This window comes from Schistocerca serialis, chromosome 2 (assembly GCF_023864345.2).
Source record: "Schistocerca serialis cubense isolate TAMUIC-IGC-003099 chromosome 2, iqSchSeri2.2, whole genome shotgun sequence".
Lineage (NCBI taxonomy): Eukaryota > Metazoa > Arthropoda > Insecta > Orthoptera > Acrididae > Schistocerca > Schistocerca serialis.
Window position 1 is genome coordinate 564461371 of NC_064639.1, and position 26543 is coordinate 564487913.

Genomic DNA, 26543 nt, shown 5'->3' on the forward strand with positions numbered 1-26543 from the left:
TAATACGCAAAATCATATCGATCACTATGTTCCACTGCAAACTTTTTCGAATTTCACGTAGTGTCTTACTTTCACGTAAATATCACAATAACTACGACAGTTAACGAAATGATGGACACGTCATCATGAACCTGACATAGGAAACTATAAGTAAAGCAAAAATTAATGCTTTTTACCGAATAGATTCTGTAAAATCGTTTGAGAAAGATTGCAAGGCGTGCGCCTCGATTATGTCGTCGCCGACCGGCCGAACGGTTTCGGACACTGTCGACCTCTCCTTCCGAACGAACGGATGAACTTGCCCAGCGCTCTGGATGAAAGTTGGTCACTGCGAATCGGCCACCGTATCCTGCGCGAACTACAGGAAGAAAACCCACATGGGTTTCAGGTACGTCTCATACACGATAAGCCATTTGCTGAGGATTAGGTGGCGCAATTCCACCAAGCGGCGGGGATTCTGATGTTGGGATTTTATCTGCTGTTCCAACATATCCCACAGGTTTTCTATAGGATTCCAGATAGATGACTCTGCAGGCCAATCGAGATGTGATAGGGTTGGGAACTGTTCAGCCTAATTAACTCTGCCATTGACGTCTTGAAAAATAGGGGTATCGGTAGCATAATCATAATGCCGGTTTCTTGTTAGTGGTCACCTCAGCGAGTGAGCGCAGTTTACGATTAAAAAAAGACCCCAAAACATCACCTGCCTCCGGTCTGAACATGGCCTTACACTTATTCAGGATGAAATGATTCGTTTGGCATTCGACGACTTGCGACATTTGAATACAGGCAAAAACGTGATTCGTCAGACCACATTATGTTGCGCCGGTCAGCGACTGTCCACGTTTGATGATTCCTAGCCCACTGAAGACGCACATCTTTATGTGCCTGTATGAACAATGGCCTCTTGTGAGGTGACCGTCTCCAAGTGTCCCTTGCAAGCAGTTCCCGTCGCAATGTTCTCTCGCTAATAGGTGGGGATCCGGATATTTATTCACTGCCTGTAGACTATCGGGTTTGGAAGTGATTTTGATTCACAAGCCGTGAATCGTCTCTGGTCCCTCTCAGTCAGTATTTTCTTCCGATCACCATTCTGAAGTCGTGTTTCATTGCCACGTGTTTCATTGCCACACTAACACATCCAGCAACTTCACCTGCTTAAAGGCCATGGGCACGGCCAAACACGATTGCCCCTTTTTGCCTCTCTGTCATGTTCTCACATCTACCCATGTTTACGTACAACGCCCGCTGAAACAAAAATATCTCACTGTTCGTAGTTGCCTTATGTTTATGTAGAGGCAATGGCGAGCGGTTGAGCACGTGACTCGATAGCCGTGCCACCTGTAAAGACTTAACGATTCATCCGTGTGTGCTCACAGAACTTTTTGTCCGAAAATGAAAGAAATCAGTTGGCGTAGATCACAGAGGAAGAATTTTCTACAAAGTTTCTAAAAGTATGCGTTTAAGAAGAGCACTATACGAAATTGAAAAAAAAAAAAAACATGTATGCGTTTGAAATGTGATTCTACAGAAAATCTTTAAAACTGAATGACGAAATTTAATACGCAACGTAATATACATCACAGGTCAGCTAAGAGATATGGAAGAAACCGTATAACAAGCATGGGCCAATTATTGGGACATATTTCACTTTATACATGCGTAGAAAATTTGGCGGACGAAACGCTAGAAAGCTGCCACTTACGAGACAGATCCTGAACTGTCAATTTCCAAAAATATTTAAGTACAGATATAAAAGGAAATATTACAAGTCAAATTTATGTTTTAAGTTTGTAAATCTGAGCACAGTTGCACTGGAATAAACGGGACCGGGGGGGGGGGGGGGGGGGGTTACTGCAAGTTGATCACTATCTGTAAAAGAAATGGAGACACTCATGTAATGTGAAGCAAGTCCTGCATACTTTATGCTATTTGTGGCTACGGAGAGGAAAGAAGCGTACGACTGGCATATAGGACAGACGAATAGTACACAATATTTATGGGCGCTTAGTGGTAAAAGCAAGGAAGAGAAATCTAAAGCAGGAAATATGCTTTGGGACGGTCTATGAAATGGGAAATTTAATGGCTGCTACTGTTTAATTATGTAAAGAATCAATACGAAAGTTATTAGTGCTAACACTCACGCAAGAAACTACAGTTTTGTCTGAAAGAACCACGATATTGCTCCCAAGGCTAAACAGTAGGAATGATATGCTTTATATACCCTCAGTTCAGTATTACGAATTGTTAAAGTACCAATTAAGTGGTTTAAATGAATGCAGAAATCGAAATAAGACGCAACATCTCTTCGACAAATTGTGATGGCATACAATTGGGGGGCTGTAAATACAACCGATGGTGAGATGTGGTTTAGTTTTCGTTCTTCTTTTGTGACCTGTGGAAAATGTGGTACAAACTACATTTACAATCCACAGAAACCTTCGCGAGGAGACCAATGCTAAATTCGCCACTCGCTCAGTGGGACAGGAAAGCGGTTACCGAGAACTACATCACATGTTAGTTGGTTCCGGATGCAGTTGTAGCTAGTCCTCTATTCTTGAGAGAGTAATCTTTTGAAAATATGCACCTTTAAGCATAGTAGTCACAAAGTTCACATACATTGGTTTTATATGAAGTCAATATGATTACAAACATTGATAAAATATGTTATGATGCGATGGTACCAGTTTGGTTTGCGTAGGAAATTAATCGACTTTGCTGAAGTGGGTGTATAGTGCACACATTAGAGGGTGTATCAAACCTATAATATCAAAATCATGCAGGTGATTCTAGATTGTAAACCAGTACTTTGAAATAATGAACTAATAGTCACAGATGAATGTTTATTTTTATTTTTAATTTTTTTATTCACGCAAACAGCTTACAAATTATTGCAAGAAATTTAGCTCATTGCAAAGTGACGACCGCTAGTCTCAATACATGGTTTACAGTGGCTAGTAAATATCCCAGCTGTCTGTTCTACAATGAGATAGGCAGACAGGGCTCTGACAGCCAGTTCCTCTTGAGCTTGTAATACTGTTTCATACACCAGGACTTCATGTAGCCCTATAGGAAAAAGAAATTAAAGGAGTGAAATTTAGCAGTCGCACCGACCATGCGAGTTGCAGAAGCACTTTTTTCTCATGAAATACGAATACCCTTGCAGCAGTCCTACTATCCTTGGAGCGCTCACTATATTTGCGTGGCAAAAGTTTGATCTACCAGATGGCCCTCCGGAACCTAGGCGCACCAGGTACGAGTTATCGCCCTCAGGAGATGCCACACAATGAAGGGGTCTACACAAATTCCCTGTGAGATTGCCATCTAATAATAGCAAATTAGGCTCTGAATTAATTAAAATCTAACTGTGTACTCAGGGTTGAAGGATGATAGCGCTTGTAGCTGTTACTGTCAAAAGTAATCAAAATCACAGAATAACAGTCCTTCACGGAATAAACAGCTTACAATTATTATAAATAAAAGCCTTTCAACTCAGTATTAAAAATGTCCCACACCAGTGCTGCGTTCAGACAGATAGGAATCAGTACCATCAGTTTATCTGAACACTTCTTTAAATTAAAAATACAAATCACAGTCAAAACTGGTTTAAGCACACATCACTGTATTTCCCGTGCTCATACAGCAGTGCTGCGTTACTGTTTCCTCATTAGAAATCAATTTGAGCTTGGCGTGTGTTTCCTTACAAGAGCAAGCACAACAGAAGACTGTTTTATTTTACAATATTTGAAATATATTCAGTCTACGGCCTGCGAGATCACGTTCTCTTTGACGGTTGAATCATTGTTTCCGCGCCGTCGGCTGCCCGCTGCTAGTGGCCTGGATGCACAGTGACGCTGAGTTGAACTGACAGTCAGATCTGAATACGTACTTTGAAACAATGTAATGTCGTGATGAACATTCATCAGCAGACTGTTGAAAACTTAAGGTTTTAACGTCAGTTCTCAATCGTCGAGCATGGTTCACGTCGCGGCAAAACAGCTGAATGTTTTATTCCTGTTTAAAGTGAGATCGAAGAGCAGCAATGCAGTACGAACACTTCACTAAAGACTCACCAATATGGCGGAAGCAGGCGTCCCTTTTTTGGGGTAAGAGCTTCTCCTTGTTTACATCGCTCTTTCTGCAATATTTTGTTAAACTTAGAAATTCCACCGTCATGGACCATGATTACCTTGTCAGCTACCTCTGCATTAGACAACATAACCGAACCTGCTAGACCGTTGGTTTGCCTAGTAAAGTAAATTAATACGGTCACTAAAAGCGAGCCTCCCCGTCACAGTTCTTTAAAGAATGGGTCTGCTATGTATAAAACAGCTTCAAACATCTGATCACTTAAGAAATTAGTTAATGTGTTGAGTGTTTGACGTTATGGTTGTGGGAACTTCATGGCTGAAGATGCGAAACCTTAGTTATGTTGGTTTTATTATTTTCTGGTTATTCAGATATGGACTAATGCAAACACCATAATCAAAACCGTTTTAGGAAATGCAAATTATTTACGCATCGCAATGTTTAGGACGTCATACCTCGTGGCCTATGTGTCGTACAGTGATATAATTCTGCAGATACAATTATTGATATACGATGCTAATCCCAAAAGTAGCGTCTCCTATTTTTTTTAAGTACACAACTCTGTTTGTGTGGCAGTTGGTCACACTGTTATGAAGAGTGCTTCACGCGCTGAGTGTAAACATGCGCAGCCGCGCTGAGGCGCTCAGTCTTGGTTCAAATGGTTCAAATGGCTCTGAGTACTATGGGACTCAACATCTGAGGTTATCAGTCCCCTAGAAATTAGGACTACTTAAATCTAACTAACCTAAGGACATCACACACATCCATGCTCGAGGCAGGATTCGAACCTGCGACGGTAGCGGTCTCGCGGGTCCAGACTGAAGCGCCTAGAACCGCTCGGCCACATCGGCCGGCGCTCAGTCTTGGCTTGGCAGCCGTTGAGAATGGAGCTCCCGTTGGATGTTACCGCCAAGGGCGAATTGCCCGCAGTTATTCGGTTTTTGAACGCAAAGAGCACTGCGCCGATTGAAATCCATCGCCAATTGACGTAAGTGTATGGTGAGTCGTGCATGGATGTCAAAAATGTCCTTAAGCGGTATAGAGAGTTTGCAGCTGGTCGGACCGAAATTCGCGACGAACAAAGGAGCGGGAGACCGTCAGTTTCTGAGGAGACAGTGTTGAAGGTTGAGCAAAGCATGCGTGAAGATCGGCGGATCACCCTGGATGATCTCTGCACGTTGGTTCCTGAGGTTTCCCGAAGCACCGCTCACAGAATTTTAACAGAAACATTGAACTACCGGAACGTATGCGCAAGATGGGTGCCACGAATGCTGACTGAGGACCACATGCGGCAACGAGTTGATGCTTCCCGCGCATTTCTTCACCGCCTTGCAGCCGAAAAGGACAACTAAAGGACTCAATGTCACGGGTGACGAAACCTGGGCATACCACTTTACACCTGAGACCAAGCAACAATCACGCCAGTGGCGGCGTCCTTCTTCGCAGCATGGCGGCGAGCTGGTATGACATGGGCATACAAAAACTTCCACAGCGTCTACAAAAATTCATCGACAGAAATGGTGATTATGTCGAAAAATAGCTAAATGTTCAAGCTGTACACTGTTGCAAACCTCTGTAGAAATAAACAGGTCTATGTACTTATAAAAAATAGGAGACCTTACTTTTGGGATTACCCTCGTACAATGATGTAGCTGCCTAATGTCTTGCGAATAGTGTTATTATTAAAGAAGTAACTAATTAAAACGTCATGTGTGTGTGTGTGTGTGTGTGTGTGGGAGGGGGGGGGAGGGTGATGGGGGTGTTCAGCGCAAAAATTTTCGAGAAGGTTTCAAATTATGGGTAATGTTCGTTGAAAGATGTTAAGTGCTGTCTTGTCAAATACTGGATGAATATAATGTGGGTAATCTACGCGCTGTGAATTATGCTGCCTCAAGCCGTATACACAATTTCTGGCGTTAGTACTTGACTTACTGTGTGAAGCAAGAAATATGTGTGATATCTTATGGGACTCAACTGGTTCAAATGGCTCTGAGCACTATGGGACTTAACATCTGAGGTCATCAGTCCCCTAGAACTTAGAACTACTTAAACCTAACTAACCTAAGGACATCACACACATCCATGCCCGAGGCAGGATTCGAACCTGCGACCGTAGCGGTCGCGCGGTTCCAGACTGAAGCGCCTAGAACCGCTCGGCCACACTGGCCGGCTGGGACTCAACTGCTAAGGTGATCAGTCCCTAAGCTTACACACTACTTAACCTAAATTATCCTAAGGACAAACACACACACACATGCCCGAGGGAGGACTCGGACCTCCGCCGGGACCAGCCGCACGGTCCTGGACTGCAGCGCCCAAGACCGCTCGGCTAATCCCGCGCGGCACTGTGTGAAGCTTTTAACGCAAGATTATACATCTTAATGAGTGGATTATGACAGCACTTCAAATTTTTCAATTGGGCCAATAATTATATGAAATATAGTCAACAAAAATTTAGCTGCCCCTGAAAGTTATTAGATAGGCAACGTGAAACTGGGCCTGGGTAGCCATGTGACCGCTTTAACCATTTAGTAACACAGATAAGCAGTGTATAAACGCGTGTGTCACACACATTGCTCTTCGAGACATGGTTCCACCTGGAATTTTCATTTCCGGCTATTGGTCCCTTATGTCAATGTACACAGTATAGGTTCGTCTGCACTAAATTTGTAGGTCAAGTCTAAAGATTGTTGTTATTCCAAGAAAAATAAGAGCGGTTTTACTCACCATCGGAGGTGTAGCCCCAGCCGCTGATGGTAAGAGTTTCTCCCAAGAACCTCTCGGCAGACAGCGAACTGGGTGGCAGCTGTATCGGCTGGATGTAATCTGCAACACAACACGGTCTCCACAGCTGTAAGGCTATTCTTTTCCATGTCGGACTGCAGAACTACACCCACACAAATTACATGCCATGTTATTTGGCTACAGACCAGATATGTTATTCGCCTTAAGGTTACATCATGCTTTTGAGTAATTTCACAGTTTTCTGATGCTGCAATATGCACTCAGAATGTAGGGTGTGACTTAACGAGCATTGCGGTCTCATTTAAATATATGGCCGAAAGAGTCAGCCTACCGGAATTGTGAAACGAATCCTGTCGTTGAGGATCGTGTGCCACAAAGGGTGCAGATTTACCACGAGATGAGGAAATTCACAGGCGTCTATTGTCTATTGAAGCCTAAGCGCTGTAGTGTGCAAGTGAGACAGACGAGAACCTACGTCAAAGGGAAACCCAGTAGCAGCCGTTTGTGGCCTGCGCGTTGTGTGGTATCGCGGGACTTAGTCTCTGAGCGGTGAGCAGCCGCTCGCCTAGTGTGAACTCTTAACTTTCCGCGAAGATAACGAGGTGGAATATTAGACATGTATTTCACGATGAGATTGTGAATGATCGAACTGTGTCAAATGGATATGCGCTCGAGTGTAATAGTAATTCTAAATACGACCACTTTCGCTATTAGTTTGCTTCCTGAATAAACATTATTCTAGCCAAATCGCAACTGTGTGGCCTACATCATTTATGGATCGTTAATTTAGTTTCCGATATTACTATTGGTGTTATTATATGTTATATTAACTTTGTATTTCGCAAACTTGCCATCAGCCAGACAATTTAACCAAAGGGTCACAAGTGTCTAATTTAGGGCGTGCGGTTCAACCCCTAGTCGGGTTTGAGCCAAGACATTTCGACGAAGAGGAACCGCATGAAAGCCCGAACATATTTGAGATATTAGGTGGCAAGGGCGTGGGGAGGATGCTCTGCGAAAGCCACATATCAGCAGGCTATTGGATCGGGAGATTCAGTTAACCAATTATATACCATTTGTGACGCAAATATTTTATTTATTTCTATATAAGCAGTGAAAGTTTTAAGCTTTGATTGCTGTACCTAAAGGTTGAACTGACTTTTATAATGCCTGCAAATTGCAAAGAAATAATTTTTCTCTAATTAGCTCCTTTCAGGAAAGAAATTAATTTGGCTATTTTCTGTCTTCACACTTGGCAGCACTGTCTACCTTTTGGTAATTTCTATACAACAGTGAATTGTGATTTAGTTTTCTGGGATGTTTTTTATTGACATACAGTACAGATGTCCATGTATCATTCAATATATTTCAGATTTCCTGAAGTAAGTGTAATTTTAATTTATTTTATGCATCCCAATGATGGGACAGTGGCATGTTAAGTTATCACTCCTTTGCAGATGCGCCTATTACTGTATACATTCTTGTATACAAAAATTTCTATTTACATTAGTGAGATCTGCTTTCTTTACATTGTATGACATTTTCTACGAGGTTAGGTAGCAGAGTGAAATGCTCCCTTTCCCGTTTTACGATTTCAACTGGATAAAAACATGCTAAGTGGATTTGCAGTTGAAGAAGTTGTAGCAGAACTGGAAAGCTATGAAGCGAGTGAGAATGAAGCTGATGAATTAGCAGATGAATAAGGCACTCAAAAAAAAAAACGTGCTGAACAGTGACTATATTGTACAAGATATATAGTAGCAAGTACTTTAGAACTTTTAACCAAAAGGGATAAAGCTAGTGTTACCGTTTGCCTCCAGAAGCTAGGAGAAGAAATGAATTAGGACTTGGAGTGGAAAGTGTTGCTTTGTCCACAAAAAGACGCAAATGTAAGTGGTGTATATCTGAACCAATGTACACAATGAGCAGAATGTCTAGCAAATAAGCCTGTGCCCCAGATGTTTGAGGATTTGTTTTCTAAGGAACTAGTGAATACTATTACAGAATAAAGCAGGATCTATGCTTGCCAGTAGAACAACATAAATTCTCATCTAATCAAAATATATCTAATATCCTGTGTTGACATTCTACATCTGAGTGGTATCATAAGGCTTCCTGTGAGACTATATACTGGGAACAGGCCTTGATCTACTGGACAAGCAGATATCACTTTATAGAACAAGGATAAGTGAAGTGGTGGTGGCCATTATTCGTCGGATGATTGATATCTGCATGATAAACACATTGCGCGCATATCAAATTGCTAACACAAACGAGAAGCTCTCACTTTTGGATGTACAAAGGAGAATAGTGATGTTGTACATTCAAAGCAAACAGGATCAACACCGAAACACAGAGGAACACAAGAAAGCAAATTGATGGGAGAATAGGTGAACACAGATATACGACTAGACCCAGGAAACCACTTTATTGTGTCAAGTAAAACACAGAATAGATGTGCATATGTATGGAAAAACTATAAAAATGTATGCTAGGTACTGTGTTGATGAACATGACATTATTATGTTTCTTTTTATACTGAATAGACACTTAATAATATTACAGTGTGTTTATTTTGTTCACGATTTTTCTAATAGCGTTCCGCATTGACAACAATATTGTGCATATTGATAGCTAATTTTGGCAGTGTCCAAAAATGCGACGTTCTGTAGTTTTTGTACTAATATACTGAAATGTTTCAAAACGGCTTTTTCTTTCATTTATCACTCGGGGTATTACAGTATGTAAATAAGTTTGAAAAAATAAGATAATAAAGTTTGCAAACTTTAAGACCTGAATAACATACACTGATGGGTCAAAACGTTATGAGCACCTGGTTTTTAGCGTGTTGGTCCGCCTTGGGAACGCAAAGCATTAGCGATTCGGCGTGGTATGGATTTGACAAGTCCTTCATAGGTTTCCGCAGGTGCGTCACGCCAGATGTCTGCGCACAGGTCTGGCGACCGGCAGCGTCGCAGATGTGTTCTGTAGATTTCAGACCATGCGAAGACAAAGCCATCAGCGTTTGTTAACTATTGCGCCTCTGAGTCAACTGCAGCGAGATTCTGGGCTCGTGACATGCAAAATTATCATGCTGAAAGATACCACTGCTGCTGGGGAAGTCGATCGCTGCAATGTAACTGGCGATGCCTTTGGGTCAATGTGGGAATACTTAAAGGTCTTCTCAAGCGGAGCCGCAAGTTCAACAACGTGCTCTGAAAGACTTGTGCTGCACCAGCCTTATATTCTGTTGTCAGGTCTGCCAGAGATGGATGCGTATCCTGCTTTACGGAGTAGGTACTTTTCCGCCTCTACTTTCTGTGATGAGGTGTGGTCATCCAACATGTTCTCCTCTACTCGTGGTTTCATCGTTCTTCGATATTTTCTATAGATGCACACGACAGTAGCATACGTACAGCCAACCAGCTTCGCCGTTTCCAAGATGCTCATTCCAATGCGCAGGCCGTAATGCACTCTAAGGGGGAACAACGCGATGAACCGTGAAGAAATTATCCGAATGGCACAGTAGATGTTATGTGCATGTGCAGACAAACAAACGGCTACAATTTCAGAAATATTGCATCCTTTATTCAAAAGTAAAAACTTCGCAAAGTGAACAAGTAAATAATGTGTTGGTCCACCTCTGGCCCTTATGCAAGCATTTATTCGGCTTGACATTGATTGATAGTTGCTGGTTGTGCCTCAAGGGATATCGTGCCAATCTATCCAATTAGTACTTTACATCGTCACAATACCGAGATAGTTGGGGTGCCCTGCCCATAATTCTCCAAACGTAATTGGGGAGAGATATGCTGACCTTCCTACTTGAGAGAATGTTTGACAAACACGAAGACAAGCAGTAGAAATTCTCGCCGTGTGCTAGCGGGCATTATCTTGCTGAAATATAAGCCCAGGATGGCTTGCCATGAAGGGCAGCAAAACGGGGCTTCAAATGTCGTAAATGTACCGCTGCCTTGTAATGGTGCCACGGATGATAACCAAAGGGGTCTCGCTATGAAATTAAATGGCATCCCAGAAGGTCACTCTGGGTGGTTGGACTGTATGGCCGGCCAATAGTTAGGTTGGTATACCACTGCTGTCTGGGGCATGTATGGCACACAACAGTTAGATTGGTATCCTGCTGTTGTCTGACGGGCCTCCAGACAACCCTGGAATCACATTGGCTGGAATACAATTGTCTTGAGTGATGAGTTCTGCTTCGAACTGAGCCCCGATGACCAGTGAAGAGCCGGCCAGAGTGGCCGAGCGGTTCTAGGTGCTTCAGTCTGGAACCGCGCGACCGCTACGTTAGCAGGTTCGAATCCTGCCTCGGGCATGGATGCGTGTGATGTCCTTAGGTTAGTTAGGCTTAAGTAGTTCTAAGTTCTAGGGGACTGGTGACCTCAGAAGTTAAGTCCCATAGTGCTCAGAGCCATACCATACCAGGGAAGACATATCTGGACACGCCCTGGACAGCAGTGGGTTGACAACCTGACTGTCGCTTGCCATAACTCCAGACAACCAGGAGTGATGGTCTGGTTCAAATGGTTCAAATGGCTCTGAGCACTATGGGACTTAACATCTGAGGTCATCAGTCCCCTAGAACTTAGAACTACTTAAACCTAACCAACCTAAGGACATCACAAACATCCATGCCCGAGGCAGGATTCGAACCTGCGACCGTAGCGGTCGCGCAGTTCCAGACTGAAGCGCCTAGAACAGCTCGGTCACACCGGCCGGCTAGTGATGGTCTGGGGTGCCATTTCGTAACAGAACCCCTTTGTTGTTATCCGCGGCACCCTATGGCTCGTTTTGTTGCCCCTCATGGCAAGCCATACTAGGCTTGTATTTCAGCAAGGTAATGCTCGCCCACATGCGGCGAGATCTTCTACTGGTTGTCTTTGTGCTTGCCAAACCTTACATTGGCTAAAAAGGTTGCCGAATCCCTCCCCCAATTGAGAACGTTTGGAATATTAAGGGCAAGGCCCTCCAACTATCTCGCGATTTTGACGATCTAACACGCTATTTGACTAAATTCGGCACGATATTCCTCAGGAGGACATTCAACAACTCTATCAACAATGCTAAGTCGAATAACTTCTTGCATAAGGGCTAGAGGTGGACCAACACATTACTAACTTTCTCAGTCCATGAAGCTCTTTCTCTTGAATAATTCATCCAGTTTTTCTGAAACTGTATTCATTTGTTTCCATTTACGTGTCCATCACATCTATCCATTTCCACCCCATTTGGGTAATATTTTCGTGGTGTGTCGTTTTTTTGTCTTAAAGTGTGAAAGTCCCTTATGTCAGAGGATTTCCGGCCATATCGTCGGCAGAATGAATCTTGACTCGCCTCTGCTCACTTATTTACCTTCCCTGCCATGTATCGTGGCCGCAGTACCCCAAGGCTGCAATCGTTCTGGTGGTGGGCAGCGGTAAAATGATCTGTCTTATCAATGTATATGATACCGTTAATTTTATACACGAGCTGTCCGGTATAGTCCTAGGAAACGACTTAGAACTGTTGTCAGTTCGTTGAGAAGTTAAAGCACATTTCAATGCTTCACAAAATACTCGTCATTGTTTGCCATATTTTTTTTAATTGATTGTTGCTAAGTCAAACTAATGTATAGATAGACAAGAAATATGCCGAGAACATTCAGTATCAACTGCACACTAATACTTACTTTGACACTATTTTCAGTACCATTAAAAAGTATTGCACGAAAAGTGTTTATAATTTTCGTAGTATGGCACTGGAACAAAGTGTGTAGAATTTGAGCAGTAACTTTATTCAGGATCACAACTGCGTATGATTCATTTAGATACAGTCGGTTCAACTTTTATTTTTTATTTTTCAGATAACCTTCGCTATCACCTTCAAAATCCAATCTGCAGTTACAACTTGTCAAGTTGCTTCTTTCATCCACACAACTGACTGTCGCCCGGTATAGTGCAGTACTCCTGCTCTGCTGCCTGTGCTGACGACACAGTAACAACATTCTGCTCTGGAGCTAGCATAATAATAAAAAAGGTGTTTGATATGTGTCAGGATTAGTAATACTACTAACTTGCCGAGCGTGGGGATTTCACCTTTCTATCATCCTACATACTTCAAGGCTTGATCCACCTCACCCTATAGTTCATTAGTTTAATGAGTCAAAAAAGTAAAGTAGGGTTGCATTGTTGGAAGGGAGACCCTGAGTGGTGAATTCAGCCGCCTCGTTGGAAAGAATTTTCTTTCACCTCAGAAAATGACCCCTTTCCTTGCGGACATGTGAGAGATAGAACTCACCTGCATTTGTTGTGTATAGCTGAGTGTAATGGATGTGTGTATAGTATGGTGTTCTGTTCATGTTGTAGAGGATCTGCTAAAAAGTAATGCCTTTGAATTTTTGTGTGAAAAGTCTTAAAGCGTTTTAAATAAAACAAACATTTTTAAAACTCACTTGTATATTCTTCACGTCTACACATTGTCTCTGCCGCTAGAGGGCTCTGAATTGTAGCAAGCCGCACGGGGTAGCTGTGCGGTCTAAGGCGTCTTGTCACGGTTTGTGAGGCATAGGTGTGTGTGTTGTCCATAGCGTAAGTTAGTTTAAGTTAGGTTAAGTAGTGTGTAAGCCTAGGGACCGATGACCTAAGCAGTTTGGTCCCATAGCCCTTACCACAAATTTCCAATTCGAAGAGTTCGTCCACATATGCAGCACTCTCTCCTTTGGTATGACAATGACAGACCACACACGAGCACCGCTACATCTGTAACAATCCGACGCCTTGGGTTCACTGTCATTGATCATCATCCGTACAGCCCCATCTTGACCCCATCCGACGTTCAACTGTTTCGAAAACTTAAAGAATACCTTCGATTACTTCACTTGGATAGAGATGAACTGGTGCAAATAGAGGCGAGGTGTGGCTCCGTCAACAAAGTCAAACATTCTACAGTGATAGTATCAACAAACTGATCTCTCATTAGGAGAAATATGTTCATCGCCAAGGTCATGCGCCGTCTCAGCTGAATGATCAGCATGTCTTACTGCCATGCAGACAGGTCAGGTTCGATTCCCAGCCGAGTTGGAGTTTTTCTCTAGTCAGTGACTGGGTGTTGTATTGTCCTCACCATCATTTCATCATCATGGACAAGCAAGTCGCCCTCTGTGGCGTCATCTGAAAAGACTTGCAAATAGGTGGCGGTACCTCCCCACATGGGGCCTCCTGGCCATCAACGCCGTATGATCATTTCATTTCATTTCCAGGATGACTATCATGAGAAATAAATATGTAGATGTGAAGGCAAGAGGTGTAGGATGTTAATAATGTTTCTTTTATTTAAAGAGCTTAATACTTTCACATAAAAAATTCGGATGCAATACTTTTCAGTACACTTTGGATACTGAAACGAAGTCTGATAATCAGGAACATAACGCCAGTCAAGTACTGACTGTACTCGAAACAAGTTAGCTTCAACCCGAGCACTACCACTCAGGCATGCGTTAGTGACCTCAGCTACAAAGGCGGGTCATTTTTGTTAGAATTTCTTTTAAGAGAAAACTTTCACTTTTAGTACTACCAATGTGTAACTTTTATGATATTAGTAAGACTTGAAAACCTTCTGTTGTGTAATAAGTATTTGTGACTCATGTTGTACTGCTGCCTGTGGGGCAAAGGAATGAAACAACAATTCAGGAAATATGGTTACTTAACAAAGTGTAAAACAATGACTAGTGGATACCATAAGAGTCTTACATGCTAAAAGAGAAAAAATTGAGGACCACTATTGTAAAAGATAGCAAAAATTTTTCACAAAGTCAAAGCATCTGGCTATGGAGATGCTTCGGCAATCGAAAAACTGAATTTTGAAGTTGGTGTTATTAACATGTCAGCCATAGTCAGCAGGTTTGGCATCTTCTGCATTCCATTTACATCCAAACTTAAAGAAATTTGCGAAGAAAACACATTTTCAGCTAATGAAAATGTTTTGTAAGTGTAGATGAGTATTTTTCTGACCTTCCGGAATCGCAACGTATGGGGGTGTGTCTCTGGAGCTGTTTCATAGCCTGATGCGCAAAACAGCCTGACCCAGTGCACAAAATACCCCCCCCCCCCTGTTGCCTAATGAGGCAGCTCACAATGGCAGCCAGGGGGTGGCGCCTGCCGGCGACAGGCGCAGCTCCGTGCGTGCCAGGGAGCTGGAATGAACGAGACATTCTTTGACTGTCTTGGTGGGCTGTTTGGCGACTCACTGTGCTGACAGATTCGAAGCACACGTCCTGCAATTTTTCTCAAACGATTTTACAAAAAGTAATCGATAAAACACTTATTTTCACCTTACTTATAGCTTTATAAGTCAACTTCATGGTGAAATACTCTTCATTTCGCTAATGTTCATACTTATTGTGATATTTGGGTTTAAGAAGACGCTTTGCGACATTTGAAAAAGTTTGCAATGAAAAATATGGGTCGCTGTCATTTTGCGTTTGGTATTACACCACATGTTGCTCCATTTGAAATTTAGCTAAGATTTGGATTTTACTTTAGATTTGAGAGGAGATCTCTATCTGTCTCCAATCTTGAGAAAATGGAATTCATGTATCATGTTCACTTCTGAGCGCACACACATGAGAATGAAATATTCATAACATACTTCTTGTCTCCTAAACTATCGAAACCAGATTTTGGCAAACGATAGCACATAACAAGAAAAGCATGTTGTTGTATGGTCCATGTAAGGAACTTTCTTATCTACATCGATATAGCCAAAACTACAGTTATCTATTTTTTTTTTTACAATGCAGTACTGTAAGTTTTAAAAAGTTATTGATTGGCTATTGACAAAAAGGGAGAAAATCCATTTGTAAATTTCAGTCCCAGCTCTTCATTATTAAAGATTCACTGGGTTGAAGGATTCCTCAAAAATTGCAACAGAATTGGCAATTTACTGTTGTCTGAATTGTTAACTATTTCTCGTTTTAAGAAGCATCATTAGTTATGATGAATGGCTACATTCCTTTTGTTGACATGTTAAAGTTTGCTTTTTTGCCAAAACACATTATAAATTGCAAAAATTCACCTTGCATTAGCTACTGCGACAGAATCTTGAAACAGAGTATCATATTAAACAAGCAGTAGGCGACCAGAGTGGCAATACCTCACGGGAAACCTTTTTGGGTTGGTCTGCTGTAACATAAGACAAAGTAAGTTCACATTTATTTTTATACTTGAAAATTCTCTTTTCAGTAGCTTTCAGTGACTTTTTAAAATTTTACAGTAATGGATTGAAAAGAATTAATAAAAACTGTAGCTTTGACTATATCGACGTAGAGTAGAAAGTTCCATACATACAGGAACATGCCCTCCTTGTTGTGTGCTATCATTTGCCAAAGTGTGGTTTTGATATCTCAAACGGTTTAGGAGACATGAAGTATGTTATGAATATTTCATCCTCACGCGTGTGCGGTCGGAAGTGAACATGCTACATAAATTCCATTTTCTCAAAATTGGAGACAGTCTTTCTACTTCCCCGCACGGCATAATATTTATCAGCGAGGCAGTCTTCCCCAATGACTCATGATACTTGAAATATAACTTAAAGTACAGGAATATAGATAATTACTTTGTTGTAACAGAAACACATTTGGACGTTAAAGTTTTGAACCTTACCGGTGAGCTCGACGTCCTGACCAAGGTTGATAACGGCGACGTCTCTGGTGATGTAGTAAGGATCGTACTGCTCATGGACTATGGCTTCGTACGAGGTGATGGTGATGCGGCCGGCCTCAGATGCCGAATCTGACCTTACGCCACCCAAATAGATCCTCCATATCGACGCCCTAGGGACACAAGCGCTCTCTTATTGTTTGTGCTGGTTCAGCAGTTTCTTTGTGGCACACTGTTGCTCATCTTAAACTGAAACACTGTAAAGGAAATATTCAGATCATACGAATATTTATTCTGGTTCCATCTGTGTAGCCATTGATCTGTTTTTCTACCTTTCCGTTCTTTTCTTCTTCTTCATCACCTGCAGTATTTGGACTGGTTGGAAACTCTCCACCTAGATCTATTACAATCCAAGATTCTTCAATTTAGCAGAGTTATTGACTCCATTATTCATGACTTATTTTAAAAATTGTCTACTTTCTTTCCTTATAAATCACCTTCTTCATATTTACAAGGGATCAGCTGTGGCGTATGCACTTTCGTATTTGTTTCCCTACTTTCCTAAAAGCCGTTTTCTTTACCAATTATCTGAAGGATTTCAGTTTGCTAACTCTGTCCTTCTGTTTTATCTTTAACAGGCATCTAAAACACCATACCACAAATGCTGTGGAAGATTTTATTTCTTCACACTGTGGGTGTTCCGCTGTTATACCGGCTGGAAATGTCAACGGATTGAAAATTATACTCTGAGTGATTCCTTTAGAAGCGCTCTGGGTATATTGCCACTTCAACTTATAAAATACTTAAAATCTAAAATGTATAGACGTTTTGTCCGAGGTGCAGCAGCCCTCCTCAGGAAAAAGATTGCCCTGAGGAAGACCGCTGCAACTTCTGCAAACAACGGTACATTTTCGTATTTTATGCATTTTATAAGTTGACGAGGCAATAGAACCAGAATTCTTTGGATAAGATTAACACCGTCTGTGGAAGCCTATGCGTTTATATCGATGTACAGTAAGTTTTCGGAAAGCCACTATTTGCTAAGCTATTTCATGGGTAAATGGTGGATGGGTATCCAGTTACTGATCTGTAAGATAGTTTCGTTTTTATCAAAGAAAACACGACATATGAAAGAACGATATTGTACAGTGTTGCCTAACGATGGTCTTGCAAATCGGAAGCCAGCTAATAATATAAATATATACACTAGAAAATATATGGTTTTATAAATGTAACGCCATCCTGGATTCAGGAGCGTGGGACAGCGGCTGGTCGATGAAATGTAGCAATTCTATGCCAACAGCCGTTACAGCGATATTGTTTTATTAGGTAACCAGTTTCGACGTTCCAGTAACGTCATCTCCAGGTACGTCGCATAAATGATACCAAATCCCACTCGAACATGTGTAAGACAAGGCACCAATATGGTTCAAATGGCTCTAAGCACTATGGGGCTTAACATCTGAGGTCATCAGTCTCCTAGACTTAAACCTAACTAAGGACATCACACACATCCATGACCGAGGCAGGATTCTAACCTGCGACCCTAGCAGCCGCGTGGTTCCGGACTGAAGCGCCTAGAACCGCTCTACCACAACGGCCGGCAAGGCATCAATACTCGTATCTGACTCCATAGATATCGTAACTTCATGAGCATATGCGAAGAGCTCATCGTTCGTGAGGGAATGTGTCCTAACTGAGCGGAAGGACTGAGGAGCGACTCCTAAGGGTCGTTCACCGTTCCCTCCATGTTGGTTCGTTCCCGCCTCGGTCTCCTTCTTTTGGTCTCGTTGCTCGTTCTAGTTCTGCCCTTCCTTGGTTGGTTCAAATGGCTCTGAGCACTATGGAACTCTACATCTGAGGTCATCAGTCCCCTAGAACCTAGAACTACTTAAACCTAACTAACCTAAGGACATCAGACACATCCATGCCCGAGGCAGGATTCGAACCTGCGATCGTAGCAGTCGCACGGTTCCAGACTGAAGCGCCTAGAACCGCTCGGCCGCACGGCCGTACGGCCGGCTGCCCTTCCTTGTTCGTCCAAAGATCTCGTTCGGTCGACCTCGTTCTTTTCGGGGTGGTCACTCGTTCTTTGTTCTAGCTGTGCCGTTCTACATTCAACAGTTGTTCCTTTGGTTGAATGACTTCACCTGTTCTTGTTCAGTTTCAAACCGTTATCGAAATTTCGACTTCTTTGTATAGGCCGTTCAGCGACCACTACAAGTAATTTATTATTTATTAATTTATTATAATTATTTATTGAAATTAACATAAGAAGTCCAATTCGTGGACCTCATTTTTTGAAAACAAAGTGACCTACTTTCCATTTTAACTTTCGCAAGCATCTGTCAGTGTCAATATATAATTTTGTGTGGATGTACTGCTACTACACATGATGCGTCCGTTTTCAAAGATTTATATTTTCCAAAATAATACATGTATAAATATGACTGAGATTGAATAGAACTGCAAACTCACCAACGTTGCAGCACACCCACCAGTTGGCGTTATTTGTGTGCAGTGCCTTGACAAAATGGTGACAAAAAAAGAAAAGAGTTTTTGTGTATTGGAATATGCAACATGTTTATCAGTTACAAGAGCACAGCGTCCGTTTAGAAGGAGTTATGGAGAAGTGACAAATAAACAGAGCATTGTGAGTTGGTATCGACAGTTTAGAGATACTGTTTTCTCTGTAAATGGAAAAGTACCGGTCGACCAAGTGCACTAGATACTAGCGTGGAGAGAATGAGGGAAAGTTTCGTACGCAGTCAAAATAAATAAATAAATAAACGGTCCGCCCAAGGCTCGGACATCGAATACCGCAGAAAACTGTGTGGGAGACTTTGCGACGGTGGTTACGTATCAAACCGTACCGCCTGCAGGTTATGCAACAATTAAAACTGGAAGATGTTGGCAGGCACCTTTAATTTTGCACCACAATGCAGGAAACACTTGCGTATCAACATTTCCCGTCCAAGTTGACATCCAGTAACGAAGGAACCTTTCAAGGTTAATCGCCGCAATGTGAAAATGTGGGGCACTGAACATCCTTATGAAGTTGTGTCAAATGAGTAACATTCGGAGAAGTTTTCTGTGCGGTGTCAGAGACAAAGCTGTTTTGGCCGTTTTTCTTCTGTCAGAAGACTGTGACGGGTATCACTTGCATCGATATGTTGAAGTTACGGTTGTTTCCACAACTGACAGGTGATTTAGAAAATTTGATATTCCAACAAGACTGGGCATCTACTCACTGGACCACCAATGTTCTTCGCTACCTAAACAAAGAACTTACGCATCGCTTTATTGGGCTTAGAGGTGTAAATGATGTGAATGTGTTCCCTTGGGCCTTGGGTCTTGCGACTTTTCCCTTTGGCGATACGTTAAGGACCGTGTTTACGTACCCGCACTGCCAAGAACATTGGGACAGCTCAGAAAACATATCAGTGCTACTCTGTTGACTAATGACAGGATGTTACTACATAAGGTATGGAACGAACTTGACTTCCGCTTGCACATGTGTCATGTGATCAGAGGGCCACTCATGGAAAGTTTGTATCGGACAAAATGCAAACTTGTTGAATTTACGGTTCAGTTCATGTATGAAAGATATTTGCGTATGTAGTACAGATTTGAAAGCGAATGAATCAGTCATATTAACTCCGTATATCTTCTCAGAACTGCTAAAGAAGAAAATTTTGCAATAAAATAAAATTAGTTTGTTAAAACGATCCCATGTACCGTTCTCAGTTGTGAGTTTCTGAGACACAGCTGCTAATATTTTGAAGAGATTAAATGATTGTCTGTGTACTTGGTGTCCATTGTGACCTGTTTCCGCTGCGCGAGTCACCAGCTTCTTTACTGTAAATTTTCAAAAATTCTGAACTCACTTCAGTTTGACGTGTGTGGGATACTTATTTAACAACGGTTATCTTACGGAATTGCCTTCTTCGATTTCCTTCATCTCTATAGGCTTGAAGCTCAGTGTCCGAACATCAATTTGCTGAAGGAGTACGACGGACTTCTTAAAAGAACTATATAAATTGACTTCAGAAGACTGGAAGATTTCCGACCTGTATCATGAGCAAAACAGCTCCGGATTAACAGCGACTTCGTCAACACCTAGAGCAGAAGTTTTGTAACCATAAAGTCATAGGTTCGAATCTCATTGGTAGTAACGTTTTTTAGATTTATTTTAATTCCAAACCGTTGTTGAATTCCAATTTTTATCATATTGGAATTTTAAGCTCCATTCCCATGCTTGCAAAGAATAATAGTGAATGAAAGCGTTTTCACCTTTTTTTTGCAGGTACACACTTATTGTCATTATTGGCAAATAACAGAAAAACACTGACATTTGGCAACAAAATAACATACACAACAGGAAATATTACGAGAAATCGAAGAGTACGTGTGGAATATAGAGCAAATAATACATTGCAACAGTTATTAACAATATCCAACGCCACCATAGATAAATTTAGCGAAGCAGCTTAACTTACCAGCTTAACTGCAAAGATTATAATTCAGGATATATAGGACAGACATGTAGAAATTTCAGGACAAGATACTTGGAACGTTTAGGAGCAGTGAAAAGTGACGGTATACACTCCACATTTGCAGACCACCTAATTAAAAACAACCCCCACCCCAGTATCATAGCAGCAGGCCTCGAGATCCCAAAAGACAGCAATCATCTGTACTCTTTTTTAACAATATAAGAAAATTATCACATCCAAAACGCTATCACACAGGGCAAAAGAAAGCTATCAATGACCCAACAGTAGTCTTCAACGAACTATCAAACAACACACAATAAATTGTCTCACACACGCGATGAAAACAGAGGGAACGAATTAAAATTTCACGGCTGCCAATCGGATACAAAACCGCATCAAAAACGTAAATTGTGCAGTGGAACATGTGTCCAAGCCACAGCAACATAACGAGAGACAGAATTCACGAACTAGCAGGAGAAACGCGAGTAAATGTCAATGCAAAACGTAATCCAGAGATAAGAAACCACGGCATACTAAAGCCTCACAAAGTTTTACCGATGTCCACAAGGTAAACTAAATAAATAAACAAAAATAAAAAGAACATTTCGGCAAACAAATAAAAACAGATTACAGCTCGGGAAAAGTCAATTACAGAAATGGTAAACCTAAAAAACGGGCATACGCCCCGATTTTGCCGAAATACACATTTTTAAAGGTTGCATTCTAAACGAAAATTTAATTCAAACGACATTCCTATCTTTTCAGGCCACATGGTGTATGAATTTAGACCTGTGGTTGATTTGGCCGGCAGGCACAGGACACACACCATGTAAGGTGAAGCACGTACGTAATTTAAACAACGACAAAATCCGATGTTATATGTTCCTTAACCTAAATAAAAAATGTGTGTATGTATTTTAGATAAAGGAAAAGAAAAAACAGGCACCCTACAACTGTAGTGAAAGTGTAAAAGTGTTAAAGTAATAAATAATTGCCTGCTTGCAAAAAAGGCGACCCGCTTCAATGAAATATTGCAGTTTTTGGGATTCCTCGCCTCAGCCTGTAAAAACGGAACCCTATTAGGATCGCTTTGTTTTGAGTCTCTCTGACTGTCTGTTCGTCCGTCCGACTGTTAAGAACCATTTTTCACAGGAATCAGTAGACGCATCAAGTTCAAATTTATATCAAATACTATCTGTGGCCTCAAGGCGGTGCAAAAATTTTAAGCTTCTAAGTTAGTGTAATGAAAAGACACGGCCAATTACGTCACATATTTTGAGACTCCAAAACTCACACTTCAACACCTGTAGGGTGCTTCCCGTTGACATAGAATCTTGAAAATTGGCAAGAAGGAAGGTTTCACAGTAAAAGTAGAGGGAAAAATCGAAATCGTTAGTTATATTTCTTTTGTCGTTTGTTATCCGACTTCAAACTTGATATTAAAACATTCTCGAAAGTCTTGGAATCCCTGGGACTGATATATTTCAAGTATCAATGTCGATAACAGGCGAAAGCTGTCAGTATCCTGGATTTCCGGAATTGATAAACTGTGTAAATACATAAATAAGTTTTCACGGAATCCTCAGCGCGCCAGGTGCGAGCAGGACTCGTGCGCTGAGTGTCCCCTGAAAACTTAATTATGTACTTATGTAGGTCACCCGTTCTGGGAATCAAGAATCTCGACCATTTTTGCCTGTTATGGACTTTAATAGTAGCACGATAACAGTCGCAGGAATTTCAAGATTTTCTAGAATGTTTTAAATTCAACAACATAAATGTGACATAAAATCATGCAGGAGGCCGGCGACCACCATTATTACAATAATCAGTACTTCCGCATTCAGGCTGACTGGGGCGCAAAGGTGAAAGTCAAACATCAGGCAAGGAATGACTTTATTGCTCATAGGATGTGTTTCGGAATTTACACATCATCAGAAATCCAGGAGCGACTACTGCACTTAGATAAAGCGTTTCAAGCTGTATGTGAAACAAACATTCGAAGAGTGGTCCGCGACACGTATCATACGAGCAATAAGGTCATTCTATGGCTGATGTTTGACTTTTACTGTAGCGACCTAGTCAGCCTGAATATAGAACTACTGACTGTTTAAATTTTAAGTTTGACGAAGGATACCAAATGATAAATGAAATATTTTTTACGTGTGATATATTAAAAATTAACGATCTCGGATATTTCCCTTTACTTGTACTATGAAAATTTTCTTTTTGCCAAATTTCATGATTCTAGGCCAACGAATTAGTTTGCGCATATTACACTACTGGCCAATAAAATTGCTACACCAAGAAGAAATGGAGATGATAAACGGGTATTCATTGGACAAACTGACATGTGATCACATTGTCACGCAATTTGGTTGCATAGATCCTGAGAAATCAGTACCCAGAAAAACCACCACTGGCCGTAATAAAGGCCTTGATACGCCTGAGGATTGAGTCAAACAGAGCTTGGATGGCGTGTACAGGTACAGCTGCCCATGCAGCTTCAACACGATTCCACAGTTCATCAAGAGTAGTGACTGGCGTATTGTGACGAGCCAGTTGCTCGGCTACCATTGACCAGACGTTTTCAATTGGTGAACGATCTGGAGAATGTGCTGGCCAGGGCAGCAGTCGAACATTTTCTGTATCCAGAAACATGCGGTCGTGCATTATCCTGCTGAAATGTAGGGTTTCACAGGGATCGAATGAAGGGCAGAGCCACGAGTCGTAACACATCTGAAATGTAACGTCCACTGTTCAAAGTGCCGTCAATGCGAACAAGAGGTGACCGAGACGTGTAACCAATGGCACCCCATACCATCACGCCGGGTAATACGCCAGTATGGCGGTAACGAATACACGCTTCCAATGTGCGTTCACCGCGATGTCGCCAAACACGGATGCGACCATCATGATGCTGTAAACAGAACCTGGATTCATCCGAAGAAATGACGTATTGCCATTCGTGCACCGAGGTTCGTCGTTGAGTACACCATCGCAGGCAGCGTCAAGGGTAACCGCAGCCATGGTCTCCGAGCTGATAGTCCATGCTGCTGCAAACGTCGTCGAACTGTTCGTGCAGATGGTTGTTGTCTTGCAAACGTCCCCATCTGTTGACTCAGGGATCGAGACGTGGCTGCACGACCCGTTACAGCAATGCGGATAAGATGCCTGTCATCTCGACTTGTAGTGATACGAGGTCGTTGGGATGCAGCACGGTGTTCCGTATTACCCTCCTGAACCCACCGATTCCATATTCTGCTAACAGTCATTGGACCTCGACCAACGCGAGCAGCAATGTCGCGATACGATAAACCGCAATTGTGGTAGGCTACAATCCGACCTTTATCAAAGTCGGAAACGTGATGGTACGCATTTCTCCTCCTTACACGAGGCATCACAACAACGTTTCACCAGGCAACGCCGGTCAACTGCTGTTTGTGTATGAGAAATCGGTTGGAAACTTTCCTTATGTCAACACGTTGTAGGTGTCGCCATCGGCGCCAACCTTGTGTGAATGCTCTGAAAAGCAAATCATTTGCATTTCACTGCATCTTCTTCCTGTCGGTTAAAAGTCGCGTCTGTAGCACGTCATCTTCGTGGTATAGCAAGTTTAATGGCAAATAATGTAAAATATGTAACATACATGGCAGTTTGTTTTGATTGTATTCACTTAAAAGCTTCAATTATTTATACTGCGAAGATAGCAGAGAGGTCAATATGTAACATAAATTTCAACTTGACGTATCCACCCGTTCCTGAGAAAGAGGAGTTTCAACAGTCGGACAGAGAGGCGGACAACACAGCGATAATATAACAAATGGTTCAAATGGCTCTGAGCGCTATGGAACTTAACCCCTAGAACTTAGAACTACTTAAACCTAACTAACCTAAGGACATCATACACATCCATGCCCGAGGCAGGATTCGAACCTGCGACCGTAGCGGTCGTGCAGTTCCAAACTGTAGCGCTTAGAACCACTCGGCCACCCCGGCCAGCGATAATATAACAATTCCGTTGTTATCCAACTAAGGCACGGAAAGCTAAAAATAAATGACACCTTTTATTTTTAATTATCGATCGTGTGTAACTGAAATACAGTTTGGTGCAGACATACAGTATTACGTAATTACATATTAAAGGAGCGGTGAATGTGTAATAATGGTCGGCTCCCAGTGAACTAGTTCCCATCTGTAGGTAGAACTGCAGTACGGCTTCGTTAGAATGTTGAAAGTGCGCGATCGTTGCTCGGACAGTGTGACAGCTGGGCTGCAGTACTGACTGACCCGTAGGCGCAGTGGGCGGCGGTGAGGAGCCAGCGCGGCGAGACGAGCGAGCCGCCGCAGAAGCTGGAGTAGTCGACGGTGAGCGCCGCCTGGTGCGGGAACTGGCCGCGCGTCGCTTCGCTGCCGCCAACGATGCGCTGCCCGCCGTACGCCAGCGCTGCAACCGGTGGTCGACTCTCAGCTGACATTTTCACGCATGGGCTGCTTTGTTCGCCTCTACGGGGGATTAGAGCGTTTCTATCGAAAAACGCATGTTTCATAAGATGTGCAGATATCGTAGCAAGAAGGTATTGCCAAAACATCAGGCAACATTCCTCACATAGAGAGAAATAAAATTTGTTGTACGGGAACTGGTCCATAAATTATGTATTTCCGTGTTAGAGCACATTTTCTACTACTTTTCATAACCACACTAATCATGAGAAACGCAAAGAAACGGAACATATCAGCATTGCACGAAAAGCTCCCTTACATGAAATGTTCAAAATGCCCTCTGAGTTACAGGCTGAGGCGTAAACTACCATAGGCTACCTAGACTGTCGTAAGTAAGCGCAGACTACAGCAACTTTCCAGTAGCTTTTTTCAGTTATGATCGCAAATGTGTGACATGTACAGGCTGATCAAAAAGTTAATATACACTCCTGGAAATGGAAAAAAGAACACTTTGACACCGCTGTGTCAGACCAACCATACTTGCTCCGGACACTGCGAGAGGGCTGTACAAGCAATGATCACACGCACGGCACAGCGGACACACCAGGAACCGCGGTGTTGGCCGTCGAATGGCGCTAGCTGCGCAGCATTTGTGCACCGCCGCCGTCAGTGTCAGACAGTTTGCCGTGGCATACGGAGCTCCATCGCAGTCTTTAACACTGGTAGCATGCCGCGACAGCGTGGACGTGAACCGTATGTGCAGTTGACGGACTTTGAGCGAGGACGTATAGTGGGCATGCGGGAGGCCGGGTGGACGTACCGCCGAATTGCTCAACACGTGGGGCGTGAGGTCTCCACAGTACATCGATGTTGTCGCCAGTGGTCGGCGGAAGGTGCACGTGCCCGTCGACCTGGGACCGGACCGCAGCGACGCACGGATGCACGCCAAGACCGTAGGATCCTACGCAGTGCCGTTGGGGACCGCACCGCCACTTCCCAGCAAATTAGGGACACTGTTGCTCCTGGGGTATCGGCGAGGACCATTCGCAACCGTCTCCATGAAGCTGGGCTACGGTCCCGCACACCGTTAGGCCGTCTTCCGCTCACGCCCCAA

At 42.6% G+C, this 26543-nt stretch overlaps 1 protein-coding gene across 1 annotated transcript in view; it reads right to left on the minus strand.

Moving 5' to 3' along the window:
- Positions 1-25464, minus strand: part of LOC126456218 (brachyurin-like) — a 38250-nt gene extending 12786 nt beyond the window's left edge. Inside the window, exons 1-3 of the mRNA XM_050091970.1 lie at positions 25277-25464; positions 16497-16666; positions 6817-6915 (exon numbers count right to left, since the gene is read on the minus strand). Of these exons, the coding sequence (XP_049947927.1) occupies positions 6817-6915; positions 16497-16666; positions 25277-25464 (457 nt within the window). The remainder of the gene's footprint in view (positions 1-6816; positions 6916-16496; positions 16667-25276) is intronic.
- Between the last annotated feature and the right edge of the window lie 1079 nt (positions 25465-26543).